This window comes from Saccopteryx bilineata, chromosome 11 (assembly GCF_036850765.1).
Source record: "Saccopteryx bilineata isolate mSacBil1 chromosome 11, mSacBil1_pri_phased_curated, whole genome shotgun sequence".
NCBI classification, from domain to species: domain Eukaryota; kingdom Metazoa; phylum Chordata; class Mammalia; order Chiroptera; family Emballonuridae; genus Saccopteryx; species Saccopteryx bilineata.
The window spans coordinates 70,045,259-70,070,646 of NC_089500.1; the positions used below are offsets into that span (position 1 = coordinate 70,045,259).

At 41.3% G+C, this 25,388-nt stretch overlaps 1 protein-coding gene across 1 annotated transcript; it reads right to left on the reverse strand.

The window, feature by feature from the left end:
• On the reverse strand, positions 1–25,388 carry CD53 (CD53 molecule). The gene is made up of 8 exons (XM_066246505.1): positions 25,262–25,388; positions 13,481–13,560; positions 12,416–12,604; positions 10,804–10,878; positions 10,152–10,247; positions 2,778–2,861; positions 1,630–1,713; positions 1–837 (listed from the first exon to the last, which is right to left on the reverse strand). Exons 2-8 carry the CDS (start codon positions 13,541–13,543, stop codon positions 766–768), a joined length of 663 nt encoding a protein of 220 aa, XP_066102602.1. The 5' UTR covers positions 13,544–13,560; positions 25,262–25,388; the 3' UTR covers positions 1–765.

Here is a 25,388-nt window from a genome sequence, read left to right on the forward strand (position 1 = left end):
TTGAGATCATATGCTATTTTATTTATTAAAGAGTTAAAACAGCACATTAACAAAACCAAAGAAATAACATCAGAACTCCTTCGAGTGTGATTATTATCTGAACCACCAAGGATTCTGATCCTTCTGGGTTCCTCCAGTTACATAAGTCAAAGGCTAAGAGACTGACTGAAGTCAGGATATGAATAACTGTATAGTTTCTTCTGGAAAGACAGAATGAATGAATAAAAAATTAAAATGAAACCTCACTCTTTGGAGAAAGAGTATTCCATCTTTTCTGTAGCCAGGGCCCACAGTCTAAAAGAAACATGGTTGTAACAATGACCAAGTAAATATGGCCCCAGAGGTCCCTTCAGCTTGTCTGTTGCTTGACTTTGGAGAGTGAACTGGTCATGATTTAGAGACTAGAGACTTGTTTGACAGTGGGAAGAATAAAGAAGTCTAAGTCTCAGACCCATCCTTTGATTTGAGCCATTAGCGCCACAGGTTCTCCTGGCCTCTTATGTCTGAAAATGCTCAGGTAACCGTGACACCACTTTGAATGACCTGGCTTCCACCATGAATATAGTGAATGATATCGTGCTCCCTGAGATGGGAAGTGCTTGGCCAATACCCTCTTCTCTGGCTGTGTGAGACAGGGACCAAAACAGGGAAGAGAGGAGAGGGGGACAAAGATGTCAGTTCAGGAGATGATCATTTAGACCTTCATGCTCTAATTGGTTTTGGATTTCCAGAGAAGCAAGTCTTTTCAGCAAAGGCAGTAACACATCACAGTCCTAGAGCCTGGCTGGTTTTATCAATCTGGCAGTTCAGAGTCAGCGCAAAGGACATCCCCAACACCTGAGGAGAGAGTAGGGAAAATATGAGGTCTTTCTAGGGGCAGCCATCTCTCCCACAACCTCTTGTCTGAGCTCCAAAATAAGAGAAAATACCCATTACACTGAGACCACCCTTCTGACATCACTTCCAATGTCGTCCAGGTGTTGTGTCTAGGTTTAGAATGGCAGCGGGGGACAAGTGGGAGTGATGATGGCAAGGCAGTGGAGTATGAAGTATTGAGGCATCTCTTGTCTCCTTAAAAGGTCCTTAGGAAGGTTTCAGAAGCCTGCTGTTACAGCTACATTATGCACAAGTCAACACTTCATGCAATGAGTCATCTCTACCCTTGCTCTAGGCCTCCTTGGTTTCCGAGCAGAGAAAATTTGTTTTTCTTTGAGCTCCTTGACTAAATCTTAGCTAATTTTTGATTTACCCAAAACACTTGAGTATAAAAATGGTAGAAATATCATATAATTAATTTTTAAAACCCCACAAAACTACCTCCTGATTGGTCAAACTAAGTGGAGAAACAACAAGGAAACTGATTATAATTTTTATCACCAACTCCTGCTTAGCACACAAAGCCAATATTCCAGGTGGAATATTTTGTCCATCACAAGCTTTTCTCTTAAGGATGAGTTGACCAGACAGATCTTACACCATATTTTCTATATGCCTTAAACTGATAATAACATTATTTCCTACTTGGCTGGGGGAGCTCACATTCATTGAACACATAACTGGTACTGTTCTGAAACCTCATATAACTTAAGTCATTTAATCTTTAAAATAGTCCTAAGGGTAAGCACTTACCTGGATCACACATATACAGATAGTGATGATGCCGATATATAGGAAGTTGGACTGAAACCACTGTTTTGCTTTTACATAGCAACCCTAGAAAAAATTATAAGTACAAATGATAGCATTATATTATGCAACTTTATCAAGAGGTTTATTTGGGAAGATACTCTGTATTTTGCCTTATGCCAAGAGACTTAAGCTATGTGCTATATTTTTATTTTTTATATAAAAGAGAAACAAGCATAAAGTAGATAATAGTAAATTAGAGACTTCTTTGGTGTTGTTATCATTAGAGAGGTACATAAAATAGAAGTCTTATATGCTTGCACACTGGGTTAAACTAACTCCTAGAAGGTCAGCAACAGATGTCCTTCTGTTCTTTGAACATTTACTGCTAACTTGATACTAACAAATGGGAATATAAGCAATGTAATGGTAGGACTGGTTGCATTTCAGCTTTTGCTTCAAAAGCCAGTAAACCTATCATGGCCCTACCAAGCTCCAGGGCAGTTGCTGGTTGGAGGGCATTCTAGTCTTTCTTTAGATGCCTAAACAATTCCATAGATTTCCAAACAACCCCAAAAGTGAGTAACATGGGCTAACAGGACCTTAAGGAGTTGGTTGAGTTGGGAGAATATTTTGACTTCTCTGGACCTAATTGGGAGGTCCAAATTAAGTGGGCCATTTGTTTCAGCAGTTGGATACCAACTCTTTCTCTCCCAACTCCTCACTCCTTCACTCATGACTCATTGAACCAGGGGCTGGATGCTGGCATCTCCAAAGAAGGAGAGCAGAGAAACAGGGAGGGGGAGAAGCCTTTCTATACCACCCTCACACATTTCCCTTTCAATCATAAGGGGACACATGTCTTGCTCAAGAGAAGTCTAGAAATAATCCCTGCCACTATCACATAAACTTTCCACCCTAATGTAATAGTTTATGGCTTCAAGAATCTTAATGGCGTCTCTAGTCAAAATGAGCTTGTTATTTTGGGGGGTTGTTTGTTTTATGCTTTTTTAGTTACCTGAGTTGTCTCCCTGGACTCTACTTTGTTCAAAGTTCCCTGTTTTTGGCAGGGAGGACTGAGTTCTATATGACTGAAGTTTCTGAGGTAATGGAACATTCAATTAAAGAGGCCAATAACAGGAAAAACTTACCTTAACTTCTAGGTCTGGAGAAGGGCAAGAATCTGGTGGGCCGCTGGTCCAATCAGTTGTGCCATTTATACCACAACAGTGCAGCTGAAAGCCAACCCCCCCACAAATGTGATGGTTAGAAAGTCAATGGAATGAAGACTGTGGTCCTTCACATCTGACTATATAGCAGAACATCCAGAATTGGTCTGACTACTATAGCTCTTGAGAGCAAAGTGATTTCAAATCCATTATGCCATTTTATTCCCATAAATCCCTTGAAGTAGAGAAGGCATATTTAATTTACTCACATTTTGCAAATCAAAAATTAGGCACAAAAGAGACCTTATAATGGAGGGATCAGGCTGACATCCCTAGATCCACCAACTAGTTTTAAGATCACACAACGTAGCACAACCAGCCATTATATGCTTCTTTACATCATGCAATAGGAAATATCAGCTATTTTTTATTGTGTCTCATTACAAATGGAACATGCATCAAGCTTCCAGATTCACAAGTATGGGAGATAAAGACTCTCTGACACCAAAATATTTTGAGGAAGCAACTAACCAAATCCAGAAAATGGGAAATTCTATAGAACAACCAACCTATTTTCCCCCCTGCTAAATAGCATGAACAAAGGGATGCTATTATAAATTAAAAGGCATTTAAGGAGACATATCATCCAAACATAACAAGTAGACCTTGTTTGGATCTTGATTTAAAGAAACCAATTAAAACTATTTTTTTGGTATTTTTTAGGAAAATTTAATTATAGGCCATTTATTAGTGATATTAAAAATTATTTAAAATTTTTAGGTGTATTAAAAAGAAGTTATTTTACATGAAGTTTAAACAACACACTTCTAAATAACACATGGTCAAAGAAGATACCAGAGAAAGTTTAAAAATATGTTGAAGTAAATGAAAATGAAAATAAAACTTAAAATTTGTGGGGTGCAGCAAAAGCAGTGCTTAGAGAGAAATCTATCACATCAAATGCAAATATTATAAATGAAGAAATATCTAAAATCAATAACCTAAATCCACTTTAAGAAACTAGAAAAAGCCTGACCAGGCAGTGGCACAGTGGATAGAGCATTATACTGGGACGTGGAGGACCCAGGTTCAAGACCCCGAGGTCGCGAGCTTGAGCACAGGCTCATCAGGTTTGAGCAAGGCTCACCAGTTTGAGCCCAAGGTCACTGGCTTGAGCAAGGGGTCACTCGATCTGCTGTAGCCCCCCAGTCAAGGCACATATGAGAAATCAATCAAGGGACAACTAAGGAACCACAACAAAGAATTGATGTTTCTCATATTTCTCTCCCTTCCTGGCTGTCTGTCCCTATCAGTCCCTCTCTCTGACTCTCTTGGTCTCTGCCACAAAAAAAAAAAGAAAAAGAAAAATAAACTAGGAAAAGAACAAATTAAATCCAAAGTAAGAAGAAAAAAATACTAATAATTACAGCAGACAACTGAAAACTGGAGGCAGACAACACCAAGCCTAGACTCAACCAGCTCTACAAACAATACACTCAAACACACAGACATAATAAGAAGACAGAGAAGTTCAATCCAAATGAAACCACAAGAGAAACCTCCAGAAATGAACTGAGTGATATGGAAATAACCAAACTTCCAGATGCAGAGTTTAAAATAATGATTGTGAGAATGCTTAACAATCTTAGAACAACAATGGATGGTCATTACTAACACCTAAATAAAGAAATAGCAAGTATAAAAAAGGAAATTGAAATATTAAAAAAGAATCAGTTGGAGATGACAAATACAATATCAGAAATGAAGACCACAATGGAAGGAATTAAAAACAGGATGGATGAAGCTGAGGATCGAATCAGCAAGTTGGAGGACAAGTTGAATGAAGGCATGGAAGCAGAGGAGAAAAAAAAAGAGACTTAAAAAGTTTGAGGAAACTCTTAGAGAGATCTGTGACAACATGAAGAGAAATAACATTCGCATCATAGGGGTTTCTGAAGAAGAAGAGAAAGAACAAGGGATAGAGACTTTGTTCAATCATATCATAGCTGAAAACTTCCCTAAATTAATGCAAGAAAAAGTCTCACAAGTTCAAGAAGCACAGAGAACTCCATTAAAGAGAAGCTCAAAGAAATCTACACCAAGACACATCATAATTAAAATACCAAAGCTAAGTGATAAAGAGAAAATATTAAAAGCTGCAAGAGAAAAAAAGGTTATCACCTACAAAGGAGCCCCCACAAGGATGACATCCGACTTCTCAACAGAAACACTTGAGGCCAGAAGGGAATGGTAAGAAATATTCAAATAATGCAGAACAAGAACCTACAACCAAGACCACTTTATCCAGCAAGGCTATCATTTAAAATTGAAAGAGAAATAAAAAGCTCCCCAGACAAAAAAAAAACAAAAAACAAAAAACAAAAAAACCCCAAAAAAACAAAACTCAAGGAATTCATTACAACCAAACCAATGCTGCAGGAAATGTTAAGGGGCCTGTTGTAAACAGATCAAAGTGGGAAAAGAATATTAGTAAAAGAGGAATACAGCTTTAAAGAATAAACTGGCAATAAACAACTACATATCAATAATAACCTTAAATATAAATGGATTAAATGATCAAATCAAAAGACATAGTGTAGGTGCATGGATAAGAAAACAGGACCCATACATATGCTGTCTACAAGAGACACACCTTAGAACGAAACATGCACATAGACTGAAGGTAAAAGGATGAAAAAAATATTTCATGCAAATGGAAAAAAAAAAGCCAGGGTAGCAATATTTATATCAGACAAAATGGACCTTAAGACAAAGGCTATAGTAAGAGATAAATAAGGCCACTACATAATGATAAAGGGAGCAATCCAACAGGAAGATATAACCATTATAAATATCTACACACCTAACATAGGAGCACCTAATATATAAAGCAGACTTTGATGGATATAAAGGGTGAGATCAACAGCAATACTATAATAGTAGGGGATTTCAATACCCCACTAACATCACTAGATAGACCCTCAAGGAAAAAAAATAAACAAAGAAACAGCAGACTTATTGGACACACTAGATCAACTCGATTTAATAGATATCTTCAGAACCTTTCACCCTAAAACAGCAGAATATACATTCTCTTCAAGTGCGCATGGTACATTCTCTAGGATAGACCACATGTTAGGGCACTAAAGTGGTCTCAACAAATTTAAGAAGATTGAAATCATATCAAGCACTTTCTCCGATCACAACGGCATGAAACTAGAAATGAACCACAACAGAAAAGCTAAAAAATTCTCAAACACATGGAAACTAAATAGCAGGTTGTTAAATAACGAATGGATTAATAATGAGATCAAAGAAGAAATTAAAAAATTCCTAGAAATGAATGATAACGAGCATGCAACAACTCAAAATTTATGGGACACAGCAAAAGCAGTACTGAAAGGGAAGTTCATAGCACTACAGTCATACTTTAAGAAGCTAGAAAAAGCTCAAATAAACAACTTAACCCTGCATCTAAAGGAACTAGAAAAAGAACAGCAAGTAAAGCCCAAATGTAGTAGAAGGAAGGAAATAATAAAGGTCAGAGCAGAAATAAATGACATAGAGGCCAAAGAAACAATACAGAGGACCAATGAAACCAGAAGCTGGTTCTTTGAAAAGGTAAACAAGATCGATGAACCTTTAACTAGACTCACTAAGAAAAAAAGAGAGAGGACTCAAATAAAATTAGAAATGAGAGTGCAGAAATAACAACTGACACAACAGAAATACAAAATATTGTAAGAAAATACTATGAAGAACTGTATGCCAAAAAACTAGACAACCTAGATGAAATGGACAAATTCCTTGAAACATACAATCTTCCAAAAATCAATCTGGCAGAATCAGAAAACCTAAGCAGACCGATTACAACAAATGAGATCGAAACAGTTATTAAAAAACTCCCAACAAAGAAAAATCCTGGGCCTGATGGCTTCACAAGTGAATTCTACCAAATATTCAAAGAAGAGCTAACTCCTATTCTTCTCAAGCTATTTCAAAAAATTCAAGAGGAAGGTAGACTTCCAAGCTCCTTTTATGAGGCGAGCATAATTCTGATTCCAAAACCAAGCAAAGACAACACAAAGAAAGAAAATTATAGGCCAATATCCCTGATGAATATAGATGCTAAAACCCTCAACAAAATATTAGCAAACCAGATCCAGCAATATATGAAAAAAATCATACACCATGATCAAGTGGGATTTATTCTGGGGAGGCAAGGCTGGTACAATATTCACAAATCAATCAATGTGATTCATCACATAAACAAAAGGAAGGAGAAAAACCACATGATAATTTCAATAGATGCAGAAAAAGCATTTGATAAAATCCAGCACCCATTCATGATCAAAACTCTCAGCAAAGTGGGAATATAGGGAACATACCTCAACATGATAAAGGCCATCTATGACAAACCCACAGCCAGCATCATACTCAATGGGCAAAAATTAAAAGCAATCCCCTTAAGATCAGGAACAAGGCAGGGGTGCCCCCTTTCACCACTCTTATTCAACATAGTCCTGGAAGTCCTAGCCACAGCAATCAGACAAGAAGAAGAAATAAAAGGCATCCAAATTGGAAAAGAACTAAAACTATGATTTTTTTTTTTTGCAGATGATATGATATTGTATACAGAAAACCTAAAGTCTCAGTCAAAAAACTACTGGACCTGATAAATGAATTCAGCAAGGTGGCAGGAATTCAGAAATCAGAGGCATTTTTATACACCAACAATGAACAGTCAGAAAGAGAAATTAAGGAAACAATCCCCTTCACTATTGCAACCAAAAAAATAAAGTACCTGGGAGTAAATTTAACCAAGGAGATTAAAGACTTGTACTTGTAAAATTATAAAACATTAATAAAAGAAATCAAGGAAGATACAAACAAGTGGAAGCATATACCATGCTCATGTTTACGAAGAATAAACACCATTAAAATGTCTATATTACCAAAAGCAATTTATAAATTCAATGCAATACCAATTAAAATACCAATGACATACTTCAAAGATATAGAACACATATTCCAAAAATTTATATGGAACCAAAAAAGAACACGAATAGCCTCAGCAATCTTGAAAAGGAAGAATAAAGTGGGTGTTATCACACTTCTGGATATCAAGTTATACTACAAGGCCATTGTACTCAAAACAGCCTGGTACTGGCATAAGAACAGGCATATAGATAAATGGAACAGAACAGAGAACCCAGAAATAAATCCACAGCTCTATGGACAACTGATATTTGACAAAGTAGGTAAGAGCATACAATGGAGTAAAGACAGCCTTTTTAATAAATGGTGTTGGGAAAATGAAACTAGACCACCAACTTACACCATTCACAAAAGTAAACTCAAAATGGATAAAGGACTTAAATGTAAGCTGTGAAACCATAAGCATCTTAGAAGAAAACATAGTCAGTAAGCTCTCTGACATCTCTCGCAGCAGTATATTTACCTATTTATCTCCATGGGCAAGTGAAATAAGACAGGATAAACAAATGGAACTAGAACAAACTAAAAAGCTTTTGCACAGCTAAAGACAATAAGAACAATAAAAATACAAACTACACAATGGGAGAACATATTTGACATACATCTGATAAAGGGTTAATAACTAAAATTTATAAGAACTTGTAAAACTCAGCACCAGGAAGACAAACAATCCAATCAAAAAGTGGGCAAAAGAAATGAACAGACACTTCTCCAAAGAGGACATACAGAGGGCCAATAGGCATATGAAAAAAATGCTCAACATCACTAAACATTAGAGAAATGCAAATTAAAACCACAATGAGATATCACCTCACACCAGTCAGAATGGTGCTCATCAACAAACAACACAAAATAAGTGCTGGCGAGGATGTGGAGAAAAGGGAACCCTCCTGCACTGCTGGTGGGAATGCAAACTGATGCAGCCATTGTGGAAAACAGTATGGAGATTCCTCAAAAAATTAAAAATCGAACTGCGTTTTGACCCAGCTATCCCACTTTTAGGAATATACCCTAAGAACACCATAGCACTGTTCCAAAGAAGAAATGCACCCCCATGTTTGTGGCAGCATTGTTCACAATAGCAAAGATCTGGAAACAGCCCAAGTGTCCGTCAGAGGATGAGTGGATAAAAAAGCTTTGGTACATATATACTATAGAATACTACTCAGCCATAAGAAATGATGACATCGGATCATTTACAATAACATGGATGGACCTTGATAACATTATACTGAGTGAAATAAGTAAATCAGAAAAGACTAAGAACTATATGAATCCATACATAGATGGGACATAAAAATGAGACTCAGAGACATGGACAAGAATGTGATGGCAACGGGAGCAGGGGGGGAGAGGTAGGAGAGGGGGAGAGTGGGGGGAGGGGAGGGGCACAAAGAAAACCAGATAGAAGGTGACGGAAGACAATTTGACTTTGGGTGAGGGGTATGCAACATAATCAAATGTCAAAATAATCTGGGGATGTCTTCTCTGAACATGTGTATCCTGATTTATCAATGTCACTCCATTAAAATTAATTAAAAAAAAAGAATTACAGCAGAAATCTATGCAACTTAAAAACAAAAAATCAATAGAGTAACTCAACAAAACCAAAGATGGTTCTTGAAAAGATCAATAAAATTAATACGTTTCTAGCCAGGCTAAGTAAGAAAGAAAGGAAAGACACAAACTACTACATCAGGAAGAAAGAGGGGACACAACAACAGATTCCATGCAGATTTAAAAGCCAAGGAAGAAGTACTACGGACAACTCTGCATCCACAGTTTGATACCTAGATGTAATGGAAAAACTCCTTGAAAAATACAATGTGCCAAACCCATACAAAAAGAAATAGATGATTTAACTAAGGCTATTGAAGAAATAGAATCAGTAATATATAACGTACCACAACAGAAAAGGCAGGCCCTGATGGGTTCGCTGGCAAATTCAACCACACATTTCATGAAGAAATTATACCAATTCTCTATAATCTCTTTCAGAGGATAGAAGCAGAGCAGATACTTCTAACTCCTTCTATGAGGCCAACATTACCCTAATACTAAAATCAGACAAAGACATTAAAAGAAAACTAGAGACCAATGTCTCTCATGACCATAGATGCAAAAACCCTTGACAAAATATTAACAAATTGAATTTTTAAAGTATGAAAAAAATTATACACCATGACCAAATAAGATATATACCAGATATATAAGGCTGGTTCAACATTTAAAAATGAATAACCTCCAGAGATCTTGGGTAAACCATTGCACTTATAGTAAAAAATAGTAAAGTGCCTGATCAGGTGGTGGTGCAGTAGATAGAGCGTCAAGCTGGGATGCTGAGGACTGTGTACTCACAGATTTCTGGATGAAATCCCATGCTTCCTTGGTACTGTTGTCCACGTGGTATCGCTGGATGCTGTCAGTCAGGCCTTGACTCACAGACGTATGCAGCTGGGCAGGGCACATGCCAGCGGAGGAAACATTGTAAAAAGTAGATGTGTTCAAGGAACAAGGCATTTCTAGTGAGTGGTCCCATTTGCTCCTCCCTTCCAAATGGTCTCCTGAGAGCTATGGGGGGGGGGCATTCTGGATAATTTTTCTATAGGAAGAAGCGCTGGGGATATGATGGAATTAAAGGAAGAAGCACACAGAGGTCTCCTATGCTTCTAGAACTCTGGTTTCACAAAGGAGGAAAGGGGAGAGTCAAAGCCAGGCTCTCTTAGGCTCCAAGACAGATATTCCATATTGCCAAACAAGTGGAGAAAAGTGAGTAGGGGGAAGATAAACTTACTTTTACTATTCTTCCCACTTATCCTTCAAAGAACCACACAAATGCAATATCTTTCGTGAAATTTTTAAAATCTCCCTAATTGCAATGAATCTCTTTCCTCCATCCTCCCACTTCGCTTCTACCTCCAGCTGTAGGACTTATTTTGTGCCAAAGTTCTCCACGGCCTGCTCCCCATTCTCAGCAAGAAGACAGTGAGTTGTGTTCTGCATAACTTACCTTCTGTTCGTACACGAAGAGCAGGATGGCCAAGGTCACCTCAGCAAGGAGGATGATCAGCAGCAGGACAAAGAACTGGGGCAAAGCAGAGATGTGCTCACAGCATGGGACCCAGTGCTTCCCCCACTCCCGCAGCACCCTGGAGCACCCGGTCACACCTCTGCGCATGGACAGGAGCCTCTCATTCCTGCCTGCTTGGCCCTTCACACTCCTTCTCTGGTTTTGTCAAGAATATGAATTCTTTTCCTACAACTAAGACTCCAAGACTCTAGAGGGAAGATCAACCGTCTTCTAACTTTGTTCTTTTCTTCTTGTTTGTCTATTGAGCTCCATGTGCATGGTGCATATGCATACCATTTGTTGAATCAATGAAACAATTTTGGCATTAGCCTATCAAAACAGTCGAGCATGAGACTAGGGTCTTTTGGGTTTGGGCCTGTTCTTTCTGCAAGAACAGGGCTATTTTATACAGATGGGGAGAATATGAATTAGAATCTCTAATCGTGGTTCTAATTCATATTTATCTCCGATGTTAGATGCTTAGTCCCTGTATGTTACTCACACACAACAGAAATAGCATTTTTACTTATTCTCTCTCCTTTACATTTTTACCCCAACAAGAATTTTGACTACTTAAAATCATTTTCACATGCCTGTGACCCTCCACCATTTGCCATTAGTCTGGAAATGATCTGAGAACAGGGACTTACTTATTCTATCTCTGGACTCCAGTTTAAGGCTAGACCCACAAGGGAAAGGTTAACCAAATGACTTGAGGAAGACCCAAGGTGATTGGGAACCCATACCAAGCTCTGTTCTGGGCACGCTAGAGAAGTGCAGAGTTCTTCTTTCAGAGAGCTCAGAGGCAAACCTAAGCTTAAAAGTGTTCCTCGGGATACTCAACAGATTGGGGACAACTGAGAAGATGTCACATCCCTTACATTCAACCTCAGGGGATGCAGCCTAGGCCCTCGCCTAAACCACACCACACACTGTGGCATATCTTGTGCAGGTTTGAGACAGAGAAGCATCCTCTACCATTTTAGGAAAGTCATAGCACTCAGAAGACTCTCTAGAGCAGGGGTCTCAAACTCACGGCCCGCCGAACAATTTTGTGCGGCCCGCAGACTAATCCACAAAGTTCAAAATATTTTGGATAAAATTAAGTAAGCCTAGGGGCCTACTTGTATTTTTTCATTTCTTTAGCATCCTAGCTAGATATTAGCTTAGTGAACAGCAGTTGTGATGTGAACTACAGTTTCTGGTCGTTTTGTGACACTGAAAAGTGTTGCGTAACAGTTGCCTTTTGTAGACTTAGTGCGGCCCGCCGAATGGCTGTGATCTTGCTCTGCGGCCCACATGCTGAGTTGAGTCTGAGACCCCTGCTCTAGAGGCTAGATTTTCCATTAGTTAGTGACTCTGAGTTAGATCCTGAACCTATAGACTAATGTGAGGAGAATTTAGGCAGAGGCCAATATCTTACGTATCTGAGATGCCAACCCACGCTCTCTGATCTCCCTGTGTCCGTGGGTGAGCTTCCAAAACACATCTTGCCTGGGCCTTAGGTCGTCATGTCCTCCCACTTTGGGTGCCGCATCTGCGAGGGACTCACCGACATAAGCAGGCACTTGTTCTCCTTGATGGAGCCCATGCAGCCCAGGAAAGCGACCACCATGATGATGGAGCCCACGATGACAAGCACGTTGCCCAGCGTGAGGGAGGGAACATTGTGGAAGAGCACCCCGAACTTGTTGTAGACCAGGAAGTATATCCCAAAGCCCAGAATGCAGCAGCCACAGAACTGAAAGGAACATTCTGAGGTAAAACATGGTACTTGAACATCTATCTCCTCATATTCTCAGTCCCCTTTTCCCATTGGCTCTCTCCAGACTGGTGTTCCTCGGGATACTCAGCAGGTTGGTGAACAACCTCTTCCCCCAGTTCTCCCCAGGCTCTCAGAGCAGCGGTGATCCCAGCTTCTTCCTGTGGGGTCCCATTCACGCCTCCTCCTGCCCAGGGCAGACACCAGGGGAAGCTCTCTCTGGTGACTCACACCATAGCTTCAGGCTTCAGACCCCTACTCTTTGCCCCAGCTGCATCCACACGGTCTTCCCTTTGGAAACCACAACCATGTAGAGAGGAGGCTTTGTTTCAGAAGCTCATCTTGCCAGACAGAAAACTGGAGAAGCCAACTTCTAAGAATCTTCTCATAGCAACATGAGTACCAAATCATCTGACATGTGAAATTTGACTGCGCAATTTGGTACAGGGAAACCTCCTCAGAAAAGGTGGCTTCCCTTTCAACCAGCTTTTCTCCCAAGACATCCAGGGGACACATAAAAGCTAGAAAAAAAGAGGCACTCAATACATAGAGTGTAGAGCTTCAGGTTTCTCATCCCTAGATGTCAGTAGTGAGCCGTAGTAGCCTAAAGTCCCCAGAGAGAGGGAGACTACATCCCCGTAATATATGACTGCTCTGATACCTTTCAATTTTGCAAGGTTATACTGTGACAGGCTACGAAGAGAGTAGGTGGGAGAGTATTCTTCCCTTTTTCTTAGGCTAGGTAGACCGCACATGACCCAGGCAGGCATGAATTCACTCCACAGGAGAGGAGAGAGAAACTAAGCGGACCCAGGGGGAGGAGAGCTCAGCCCTGCTCAGAAGAGACTCACTTACCCAAAAGATCAAGTTGAAGAAAAACAGGACATACTTCAGCAATTGCAAGCTACTCATGCCCATTCTGGGATATTCTTGCACTAAAAAGTGGAAGGAAAAAATAAAAAGATGTAAATGACCTGGTTCTGCAAGGTGGTTCCAAAGATCAGAGGGCAAAAGTGTTCAGGGTTCAAAGATCTCTCGCATTACCCTGGTTGGGTTTGAGCCGTGACTCTTCTCTGGAAAGTTTCCCGGAACTCCCCGCTCTCCCAGTCCCTGAACTGAGGTACCAATTGGTCCATCTTGGACTCTCACTTTTGCTTCAATTCAGCCAGCCAAGGACGCTTACCACTGATTTAAGCACTCTAGAGGTGAGCAATAGAGCCCTTCTTAGAGGAGTGTGAGTCACTGTGACACACACCGAGCCAGTGCTCAGGGAGTAGTACCTGGGCACTTATTCAAGAAGGCAGCCCCGGGGTCGGAGGTAGTCTGGCCAATCAGCTACGGACATGGCTGGTGCCTTGACCAGCCAGTCCCTTATGTGCCCTGGAAGGTATCTACATACTATGGGTGGTCTACAAACCTCTCCACAGGGAACTGGGGGAACATTCTTAAGCTTCATGTAGTCCTGTACCGAAAAACATTTACAGTGTTTTCTGTTCTACGATGCCGTGGGAGGAGGCAAGCATGACTGAGCAGTAGCTATCCTCCAAAGATGTCAATCTCACAGCAGAGCCAAAACCAACCGACAAACATCCAGTGGAGACATGAAAGCAGATAGCAATGATAACTTGAGTTTTTAAAAAATAGATATGTTTTTCTCGATGAAGACATCAGTATCCAAAGTCTGGTCTTCAACTCGAGAGATCCAGATACACAAGTTTTCATTTCTCTTAGAGGTAATGGGGTTCATAAAGGAACTCATATTTTAAAACTACACCTGAGATTGTTATCTGAAACAGAATGTCAATTCCTGGGTGTGTGTGTGTGTTTCCCCCATTAGAACTATGACTTTTCTGGGGCACAGATTGCTTGTACAATACATTGTATCCTCTTTACAGTGTACAATCCATTGTATCCTCTTTAAGGTGCCCAGAAATTAGGTGGTTTTGAGGTTCGAGCTACCTCTGTTCCACAACAGAATAAACTTCTCCATGGAAAAGTCCTGATACTTAGAGTTATTTCATACTGCTTTCCTTATTTTTTACTTTGTTCTTCTCTTTTCTTTCTTTCTTGTATTGACCCTCAAAATTTTCCTTAATTTCTCATCATTACCTTAACCAAGTTAAAATAAAGTTAATTAGATTATGAGTGTATTTGGACCTATAGTAGTTCCACCTTATTCTCAGGGATTATGTTCCAAAAATCCCAGTAGATGCTTGAAACCAAACTTTATTTATACTATGTTGTTTCCTATACATATGTATCTATGATAAAGTCTATTTAAAAATTAGAGGCAGTAAGAGATTAATAACAATAATCTATTCAATAATAAAATAGAACAATTATAACAATATACTGTGATAAAAGTTATGTTAAAGTTAACTTTTATATAAGAAAATATCTTTTTTAATTGTACTACTGCACTGACCCTTCTCCTTGTGATGATAAGAAATGATACAATGCCTACACGATGAGATGAAGTGAGGTGAATGACGTAGATCTTGCAATGTAACGTTAGGGTTACTTAAACATAAGCACTGTGATACTATGGCAGTTGATCCAATAATTGAGATGTGTACTAAGAAACTAAAGGACAGATAATTGAGCCCTGGCCGGTTGGCTCAGCGGTAGAGCGTCGGCCTAGCGTGCGGACGACCCGGGTTCGATTCCCGGCCAGGGCACACAGGAGAAGCGCCCATTTGCTTCTCCACCCCTCCGCCGCGCTTTCCTCTCTGTCTCTCTTTTCCCCTCCCGCAGCCAAGGCTCCATTGGAGCAAAGATGGCCCGGGCGCTGGGGATGGCTCTGTGGCCTCTGCCTCAGGCGCTAGAGTGGCTCTGGTCGCGACATGGCGACGCCCAGGATGGGCAGAGCATCGCCCCCTGGTGGGCAGAGCGTCGCCCCTGGTGGGCGTGCCGGGTGGATCCCGGTCGGGCGCATGCGGGAATCTGTCTGACTGTCTCTCCCTGTTTCCAGCTTCAGAAAAAAAAAATAAAAAAAAATAAAGGACAGATAACAAACAGTGTGAAGACCCTGGACAAAGGGATAATTCATGTCCTAGGCAGGACAGAGTGGGATGGTGCAAGACTTCATCACACTACCAGAATGAAGTGCATTTTTAAACTCATGAATTGTTTATTTCTAGAACTTTCCTTTTTATATTTCTGGACCTTGGTTGACCATGGGTAACTAAAACCACAGAAAGTGAAACTCATCTAAAAAAACCAAAAAAATGTACAAAAGATTTTTTTAATGGCTTGTTAGACACTGAACATCAGACAACTCTCAACACTCAATGGTAAGAAAGCAAACTGTCCCTTTAGAAATGGGCAAGGATCTGAACAGATACTTCACCAAAGAAGACACGTGGATGGCAAATAAGTCAATGAAAAAGTTCTCTACTTCAGCAGCCATTAAGGAAATGTAAATAAAAACCACAATGAGATACCGTTGCCCACCTCCTAGAATGACTAAAATAAAAGAAAAGAAAAACAACTAACCATATCATGTGTTGATGAGAATGTGGTTGGAATTGGGACTCTCATATGCTGTTGGTGAGAATGGAGAAGGGTGTATCCACTTTGAAAAATGGTTTGCTAGTTTTGCAAATAGTGAAACATAACACTTATCGTATAATCTAACCATCTTACTCTGAGGTATTTGCCCAAGAGAAATGAAGACATATGTCCATATAAAGACTTGTACAGGAATGTTTACAGCGGCACTGTGTAATAGCCAAAACCTGAAGACAGCCTGGCTTGTGGTGGCACAGTGGATGGAGTATCGATCTGGAACACTGAGGTCGCTGGTTCGAAACCCTAGGCTTGCCAGGTCCAGGCACGTTCAACAAGCAAGCAATGAACAACTAAGGTGAAGGAACTATGAGTTGATAATTCTCGCTCCCTCCTTCCTATTCTCTTTGTAAAAATCAATAAATAAAATGAAATGTTAAAGCAATACCTGGAAACACCCCAAAGGTTTATCAATAGGTGAATGGATAAATAAACTCTTGTATAACTATACAATGGTACACTACTTGGGAATAAGAAAGAATGCGCTGTTGATGTGTGCTACAGCATAGATGACTCTCAAAAATAATTATGGTGAATGAGGAAGCTAGACAAAAAGTACATGCTCTATAATTCCAATTACATAAAAGTTTAGAAAACAAAAACTAACCTATAGCAACAGAAAGCAGATGAACAATTGTTTGAGGATGGGGGTAAAGAAGAGTGCGAAGGGGTAAATAGAGGGGGAGGAAGGAAGGGAAGGAGAATGGGATTACAAGGACCATAAATACTCAGTGGGAGGGATGAATGTTTGTATCCTGACTGTAGGGGTGGTTTAGGCATGTATACATGTGGTAAAAGGCCCTTCCTAATTTGCACCTGTCCATCTCCCCAAACCCATGGCCACAGTTCCTGTCAATGTTGCTTTAGTAACATTGTCACAATGCCTCCTTCCTTACCTTTGCTCATGTGGTTTCCTGGAATTGCCCCTTCCTCTCCCTCTGACCCCTTAATTTGGCTAGCTTTTAATCATCTGAGATTCGGGTCAAGTACTGCCACTGTTCCAGGAAGCCTTCTCTGATTTTGTCTAATTTTTTTGTGCCCAACCCCTGCTCTCCACAAGGAGTACCCATGACACCTGTGCATCGCCATCATTGCACTAAGCATTTGTTTTGGTAGTTGTCTCTTCTGTTACTAGAATGTGAGCTCCTTGGGGGTAGTAGCTGGCTTATTTATCTCTGAGCCCTCAAGTACCTGGCTAACCTAAAACAAGGTGAGATTGTTGAATGAACAGATGACTGGAATTTTGCTAACTCTAAATAATCAGGAGTCAGGAGTCTTGGACTTGAGATTTATTCTGCCAATAAACTAATCTTTTGAACATGACCAAATAACTCACACAGAAGAAGATGGGCCAGATGCCTCCGGCAGTTACTTTCTCCTCAGTGACTTGGGTTCCTGTGACAACTGCGTCAGATTCTTATAATCTACTGGTCCACAGAGTACCGACTAAGGAGGTGCCTGCAAGCTGGGAATACCCCCATTGATTCTTTCCTTCACAGACAGGAAGAAGAACCTCTTCCTTCTTCTTCCCTGACTTTCTACTTACTCAGACTCAACCCAGTTGAAGGAGGAAAGCTGTCCATTCGGTGAAAATGGTCACCACTTCTACCCCATGCAGTGATGGCCTGAGTTTTCATGTAAACCCAGAGAGAACGCCACCCTATTCCCCCTTCCCTTCCTTCACTGTGACTGGCCAGTTACTGAGCTGCCACCCTTTCACCCCAGCCAAACCCACCGCCTGAAAACCCTGACTTCCTCCATAGTCAAAGTCACCATACCCAACCCCAAGCCTCACAGCTCTGTAAAGAAATTCCCTGATGTCAGCTTCCAGGAAACTGCCATGATTGAACTGCAGTTATCTGTGGCCACCTCCCCATAGCCCAACGTGGAGGCCACAGATGAAGTGTTTTTCTGGTTTATTTTTATTTTTTTCTTAGGTAAGAGGAAGGGAAATAGTGAGGCAGACTCCACATGTGCCCTGACCAGGATCCACCTGGAAAACCAATCTAGGGCCAATGCCCGAGTACCAAGCTATTTTAGCACCAGAAGCTGATGCGCTCCAGTGGAGCTATCCTCAGTGCCCTGGGCCACGCTCAAACCAATTGAGCCACTGGCTGCAGAAGAGGAAGAGGGCAAGAAGGGGGAGGTGGAGCAGGGTGAAGCAGATGGTCGCTTCTCCTGGGTGCCCTGACCGGGAATTGAACCCAGGACATCCATACGCCAGGCTGATGCTCTATCTACTGAGACACCAGCCAGGGCTTGAGGTTTTCTTAGTTTCCTTTAAGCAAAGAGCTTGGGCAGGTAAAGTGCCTTGTGGATTTCCAGTTCAATCCTGTCTTTTCTTTGACCCCTACTTGCAGCCCCATCTAATCTAGTCTTGGATTTAATCCAGTTTAGCAGTGCCTAGGGTTGGGCAGAAGCTTTGAGAAACTATCAATCCTTAATCTCCAGCCTTATCTGATCTAATCTTAGAGCCCAGTCTGGAGTCACAGCGAGACAGCTTTGGTGTTACATGGCTCTTATATTTATGAGATGTTATTAGGTGTCCCTCAATCACAAACAAACAAACAATAAGGAGTGAGAGGAATTCATACTCAAATAATTTTGAGAGTAAATGGGGTTAAATAAAAATAAACCATGAAACAACAGTTTTTAAAATGAATGACTTCTGAGAAACTTGTTATATGCTAATATCTACATTGTGAGTCTCTAAGAGACACGTCTACTTAGATAGTTAAACAAACCTATTTTTGTACTGAAGTTTACTTAAAAGCTCAGAGAACATAGTGTTCCACGGAACACTGTTTGATAAGCACAAGTGATGCATCAAACAGATCTAGGTGTGGATTCTGGCAGCGCTACATCCAGGAGCACGGCCTCGGGTTACTGTCTCCACCTCTCTGTCTCACAATTTCCTCACCTTTAAAATGGTGACATCCATGTGTCCTCACAGGTTGTTCTGAGGGTTAAATGGCTAATATTTCTTGAATGGTTCAGCACCAGAGTGCCTAGTTCAATGACTATCGACTAAAAGGTGGAGGTCAGAGCTCTCTTACCAATCTACAACTAAGGGTGACACAGCTTCCTGCTAGATTTTCAGGAATAAAATACATCAGGGACCAGAAGGTCTTTCATAATCCTTTGCTTGTTCCCCCTTTTTTTTGTAAACACCTTTTAAAGTTTTGTGCATCCTCTGCATACAAATTCAAACAATAAAGTACAAAGAAGAAAGTGTAAAATTGGAAATCCCAACTCTCAGAGATAACCACCAATATTTTTGTTGCGTATCTTTTCAGACAATTCTCTACATACATTTCTCTCTCTATATAGAGCTACTTGCCAGCTTATATAGAAGAGCATTGGGGATCAGCAAGGTAATCATTGGCTTTCTGCCCCCTCCTATGCAGAGCCTGGAGAGGTCCTTGGTTCATCAGTGAAGGCTGTTGGGGTCTTGATTAAGAAAAATACTTTTTACCTGACCAGGAGGTGGCACAGTGGATACAGCTTTGGTCTGGGATGCATAGAACCCAGGTTCAAAACCCTGAGGTCGCCGGCTTGCGAGCAAGCTCATCCAGCTTGAGCGCAGGGTCGCTGGCTTGAGCGTGGGATTATAGACATGACCCCACTGTCACTGGTTTGTGCCCAAAGATTGCTGGTTTGAAGTCCAAGGTTGCTGGCTTGAACCCAAGATCACTGGCTTGAGCAAGGGGTCAATGGCTCTGCTGGAGTCTCCCCAGTCAAGGCATGTATGAGAAAGCAATCAATGAATAACTAAGGTGCCGCAATGAAGAATTGATGCTTCTCATCTCTCTCCCTTTCTGTTTGTTCCTGTATGTCTCTCCATTTCTCTCTCTCTCACAAAAAAAGCAAAACAAACAAACAAACAAAAAAAGAGAAGTGCTTTTTAAATAGGAAAAAAAAATCTGTTCTCCACAAGGGCCCCCAAATTAAGCCCTTCTTGTCAAAATAAATTTAAAGAGATGATAGAGTTCTCTGAACCCTGAAAAATGCCGAGTTCTTCATAAATATGTCTTATTTATCATCTGCACATCCACTGCGCCACTCACATGTCAACAGTTGCACTTTGCAGACAGGAAGCCCAAGGCTATGTAAATGGCCCAGAATCACCCAGCGAATAAGTCAAGACACAGGCCAAGGTGTTTCCGGTTCTGTGTCTCCCACTTTCCAACTCAATCCACTCGCTACAAAAGTGATGAGCCTCCGGGGGACTCCTTGCATCTCTCACCGATGAGCCTCCAGGAGCAGTGCCTGTGAGGGGACGGGGGTTATACATGTAGGTCTCTTTGAGGGAGTAATAGGCAATTGTAGAGGGAGAGGGATACTAAAATGAAACAAAACCATCAACTTGTGTGCATTTGTTTTCTCTCATCTCTCCATCACCTCGTCAAAGGAATGTGACTCATTCCTCATTGATACTGTGGTCTGCTGAAATTTCTTCCCTTCAAGGCTGCTCTCAGGGGAGAGGAGTTGGTGGTTTGTAGAAGAGAGAAAGAAGGAAGAAGCGAAGAGACCAGCCCAACAGAAAATCATAGATGCTACTAGCCACTGAGCTGAGACGAGGACTTTTATAGTAAGGCCACTCTAAATCAGGAACAGTTACCACTGTTACCGAGGCTGCAGACTAGAGGTTCTCTTTCCTCACCCTAAAAATATGTAGAGCCTTGTGGTGGAAAGTTCCTGTCTGAGAGGCCAGTCATGCATGCACACAGGCTGTGTCCAGTGTGGGCCAGGCTCTCTGTGGAATAATGGAAACCACGCTTGTGCTATTTATATAAAACAGTGGTCCCCAACCCCCGGGTCGTGGACCGGTACCTATCTGTGGGCCATTTGGTACCGGTCCGCAGAAAAAGAATAAATAACTTACATTATTTCTGTTTTATTTATATTTAAGTCTGAACGATGTTTTATTTTTTAAAAATGACCAGATTCCCTCTGCAATATCCGTCTAAGACTCACTCTTGACATTTGTCTGGGTCACGTGATACATTTATCTATCCCACCCTAAAGGCCGGTCCGTGAAAATATTTTTCTGACATTAAACTGGTCCGTGGCCCAAAAAAGGTTGGGGACCACTGATATAAAACACTCACTAACCTGAATCTAGACATGAGGAAACATCAGACAAACCCAAACAGAGGAACATTCTAGAAGATAACTTGCTCGTACTCTGCAAGAATATCAATGTCGTGAAATACCAAGAAAGACTCAGGAACTATTCCAGATAGTGGGAAACTAAAGAGTCATGACAGTCTAAAGCAATGTAGGATCAGCAATTTCTTTTGCCTTAAAGAAGTTTAATGGGGCAATTGGTAGAATCTGAATAAAATCTGTAGCTTGTTAATAGTACCGGGTCGGTGTTAACCTGTTGGTTTTGATCATTGTAAAGTGGTTATAAAAGAGAATATTTTTGTTTGTAGAAAACACACACCAAATCACTTAGGGGGGAAGAATATGTCAGCAATTAATCTCAAATAAAAATAAGGAAAATGTGGTAAAATGTTAATATTTGGGAAATCTAGGTGAAGGGGGTTCAGAAACTCATGGTATATTTTACAACTTTTCTGTAAGTCTGAATTTTTGTCAAAATAAAAGGTGAAAAAAAAAAGAGTTGAACATGAATAAATGATCTAAGAGATTCTGATCTCAAAATCATGACAACTTAAGTTCCCGAGGGTATAAAGAGGCTGAGATTCTACCATAGAATCTTCTTTTCGAAGAACAAACCATGGGATAATTCTTTAATGACTCTGTTCGTTCCTAATGTAGAATGAATGTTAAGTCATAAAGCCATGAATCCAAATTACTTGAACAAATTTCAAAAGAGGTGAGGTGTCAGAATCACTTCTCCCCTCTAATTCTCTGGAAATTTCTTTACATGAACAAGGAACACAGTCTAAGGATGGCTCTTTAGTAAGAAGTCTATGAAGAAAGGGAGTATAGTATAGTGTGGAGGAAAGAGCATTCCACAGACAATCAGGAAATATTTTATTTATTTATTTGTTCCTGTATGTGCCCTGTCTGGGATCAAATCAGCAACCTCTGTGCTTCAGGACAATGCTCTAACCAACTGAACTATCCTGCTAGGGAGGAAATATTTTAAATAGTTAAGTAAGTTCGTGACTTTGGACAAGTCACCTTACCTGAAAAGTCAGGCGAATGAAATGTTTTCATAGCATATGTACTGGGCTCTCACTATGAGTTGGATGCTTTATTTGAATGTAAACAATCTCCAAGTTCTCTTTAAGCAACAACATTCTAACACTTGGACTATAAACTTTTATTTTAAAGGATTCTAGAAATGTATCCTTATGGCATCTTTTCTTTACAGTTCTTGGCCAATACATATAATGTGTTGGTGCTAGTGCTCGGAGGAGGAAGTCTACGGTGTGCTGGTAAAATGGGGAATAAACAGAGGCCTTGACTCTGTTTCCCAACAACGAGATGCATGGCCTCCACCCTGGGTGCTCACCCAATGGCTTTGAAGATGCCTCATCTTCCTCTCTCTTACCACCTGCTAAACTGACCACCCAAGCTCCAGCTGCACTTCTCTGTTCCCGTGTCCCAGCAGCCACCTGGAGGCCCACTGCACAGCTGTCTAGTTTCTCTTTGTGACTTTGCGTCAGCACGCTGCACCTGCAGTGGCCACTGGGACCTGGAGCTTCCTGAGAACCAGGGCTCAGTCTCTGGCCCAGGGTGATTCACATACTTCGGATGTTCATGCTGTACAGGAAGTGCTGTGGACTGACTAATGTAGGAACATAAACCCACCCACTGTAACTGAGTCAACACAGTATTTCCTGGAACAGAAGTTGAGAGAGAGAATGGCTATAAAGTACAAAGCTCCACCCTTCACTCTAATAGAGTATAGAATCTAGGTCGAGGAGGAAAATGTCTGCCTCTTCACCCTCATTTCAGTCCCCATCCCATCAGTTCTGCCATGTGGTTGTCTTAGGCCAAGGGCCCGTCCAGTTAGTGATCTTGCCTTTTACTGTCAAGGGCTGGCATTCTAGAACCAAATCAGAGAAATGGATCGGCACTTCCTGTGGGCCTGCAACCATGGCTTGTCATATTCTAGTCTTGCTTGCTCTCCTTTCTAGCATACCTGGGGCTCACATGTCTTCGAGTTTGCGTATACTGTGTTCTATCTGCACTACCGTTATCCCAGTCTCCATAGCAAGCTCACACTTCTTTGGAAATGAACTCAAGCAGTTACCCCCTCTCCCAGGGAGTCTTTGACACATTCCTAAACTTCAACATTTTGCTCACACCCTCCAATTTATTGTAGAAAAGATCACATTGTGTTATGTTTGTGTGTTGTATTTGTGTCTATTTCCATGCTAGACTCTACGAACACCTTAAAACTTGGTAACCACATCCATTAACCTTGGTCTCCAGTACTGAGCATAATGTCCAGCCACTGGGAATGAGGTGGAGAACAGGCCTTGGGTCTTAAGTCTGAAGCCCTCTGAGCTGTCAGAGATCAAACAGATGGTGTAAGAAACTAAGGATGACAGAGTTCGATCTTCCCAAGTGGTGCCTCTCCTCTGTTCCCGAAAGTGGAGTCCCTTAGGTGATGGTAGTTGTGAAGAGATGAGCTTTGAATCGCTCTCTGTCGGTATAAAGGTGCCCAATCCTTCCATTTAAAGACTGAGCACTCTTAACCAACCCACACAGGAAACATCACAGGAAATCAAGTTTTAGCTCAACCTCTGCTCTAATTCAACCGCAATTTCAAAACAGTGCAGATTCTGGTGGAAATTAAAAAAGCGAAACTTCTTTGTTTAGCCAGCAGCTAAGATTCTGCTTTTGCACAACTTTCTTCCAAAGCACTTGCATGCGTGTCTAACATCTCTTACCTCCCACCCAAGTTCCTTAAGAGCAGGACGACTCGCTGGACAAATATCCTCCTGCCTTGCCACCCCCTCCCCTCCCCACCAGCATCTTCCAAAGCACAGCGTCTGGCCTCACACGGTTCTTCACTCCTGATTATTAAATAACTTTGTTAAAAGGCCTAGTACTTATTTTTAAATTCAAGGCTCAAAAATTTCTGAGGTCCTTTGGGAACCTTGAGCCCTCTGCCGAATTCCCACCCTACACTGCTGGGTGGATGGCTTGTGGCCCTAGGAACTCCTCTCCCCTCCAAGAGAAATTCTTGCAGGTCCTGGAAGGAGGAAGCTGTGATCTAGAGTTCGCTGTGGTGACCTGCCCCCCAGCCAGCATGGTGGTCACAGAAAGCCAGGGCCAAACCTTGGCTATGACTCTCTGAGCCCTCAGACCCCAATCATTAGTTACAGGGCATGAATTAGGAATCATTAATATATCATTTCATTGGTTGGTGCCCGTCATATTTACTCATGTTTATATATATTTTGTACACCAAGGATGAGATTATTGGGAAGAACTCTGAGGATCAAAATGCCCTTCCTGACATTTGAAAACAAACGATCTATGTCTCCCTTAGAGACATCTGCCTGTCACCCTGTGAAGTGCAGGTTTGAGCACATCCCGTGTTCCTGGCGGGCTGGCTGTTCTGATCTTATCATCAGTCCTTTTATTTAGCGGCTCTGAGGAATCAGTAGTGGGCGCCACTAACTTTACTTTTGAAATTTTCTCATGCGCAGGAGGCCTACTCTCCCAGCTGCCTTTTGCAACGGTTCTGGCTGTTGGTTCCCTCCTCGCTTGACCATCACAAAACCCATCTCCTAAAGACCAGAGCTTGTAGGCACTCTCCCCGGTTTCATGTCGCGCAGAAGGCTCTGGCCATCAGACATAACCACACAGAAAAATTCAAGTTCAGAAGTGGTTTAAGCACAGCAAGGCCCTGACCCACAGACGTATCAGATCTTGGGAACCTGGTTAATTTGCCTTTCAAGGGTTGCTAGGGTCTTACTGATCTTTTTACTTCCTGCACAATATGTATGAAACAGGGCAGATTTTAAGAGTGGCTGGAGAGTAGTATAAAAGACTCCTAAGAAGATACCCTGTCCCACGTTATATGGGTCAGGTCGCTGCCCTCCACCCTGATGATGAAAATGTCATCGATCTTACCTTTCGTGGGGGCTGTCCCTCAGTCCTTTAGGCAGAATTGATGATGATCACTGAGGTGGTGGCTAATGAGGCTGGTGACAAGGAGAGCTGGGAGAACTGTTTGTGTGAAAGGAGAAGTGAAGAGGGA